This window comes from Bombus impatiens, unplaced genomic scaffold, assembly GCF_000188095.3.
Source record: "Bombus impatiens unplaced genomic scaffold, BIMP_2.2 scf_0361, whole genome shotgun sequence".
NCBI classification, from domain to species: Eukaryota; Metazoa; Arthropoda; class Insecta; order Hymenoptera; family Apidae; genus Bombus; species Bombus impatiens.
In genome coordinates, this window is record NT_176780.1 from 697485 (window position 1) to 697742 (window position 258).

General features: G+C 64.3%; 1 protein-coding gene across 1 annotated transcript in view; it reads right to left on the minus strand.

The window, feature by feature from the left end:
• Window positions 1-258, minus strand: part of LOC100741142 (serine/threonine-protein kinase pakB) — a 16684-nt gene that overhangs the window by 4182 nt on the left and 12244 nt on the right. Inside the window, 1 exon segment of the mRNA XM_024367771.2 lies at window positions 1-258. This exon segment is cut by the window's left edge and continues 13 nt beyond it. Coding sequence (XP_024223539.1) covers window positions 1-258 — 258 coding nt within the window.

The window sequence follows — 258 nt, forward strand, 5'->3', positions numbered from 1 at the left end:
GGCGGCCTGCCGGATCCTTGAGACAGCGGCTGTTGCTGCTGACCGTGACCGTGGTTGTGATTATGGTGGCCCGCGTTCAACGCGTGCGTCGAGGTGGACGTGATCACGGACCTCCTGGAGCCCGACGCTTGGCACGAATTTACGGACGAGCATTGCGACGACGAGATCCGCGGACACAGCTCTTGTTGCATCGCGGCGATCCGCTGCAGCCAGCCGTGCACGTCGGCGATGGGACTCGGCGTCGAGGTGGAGCTGGTT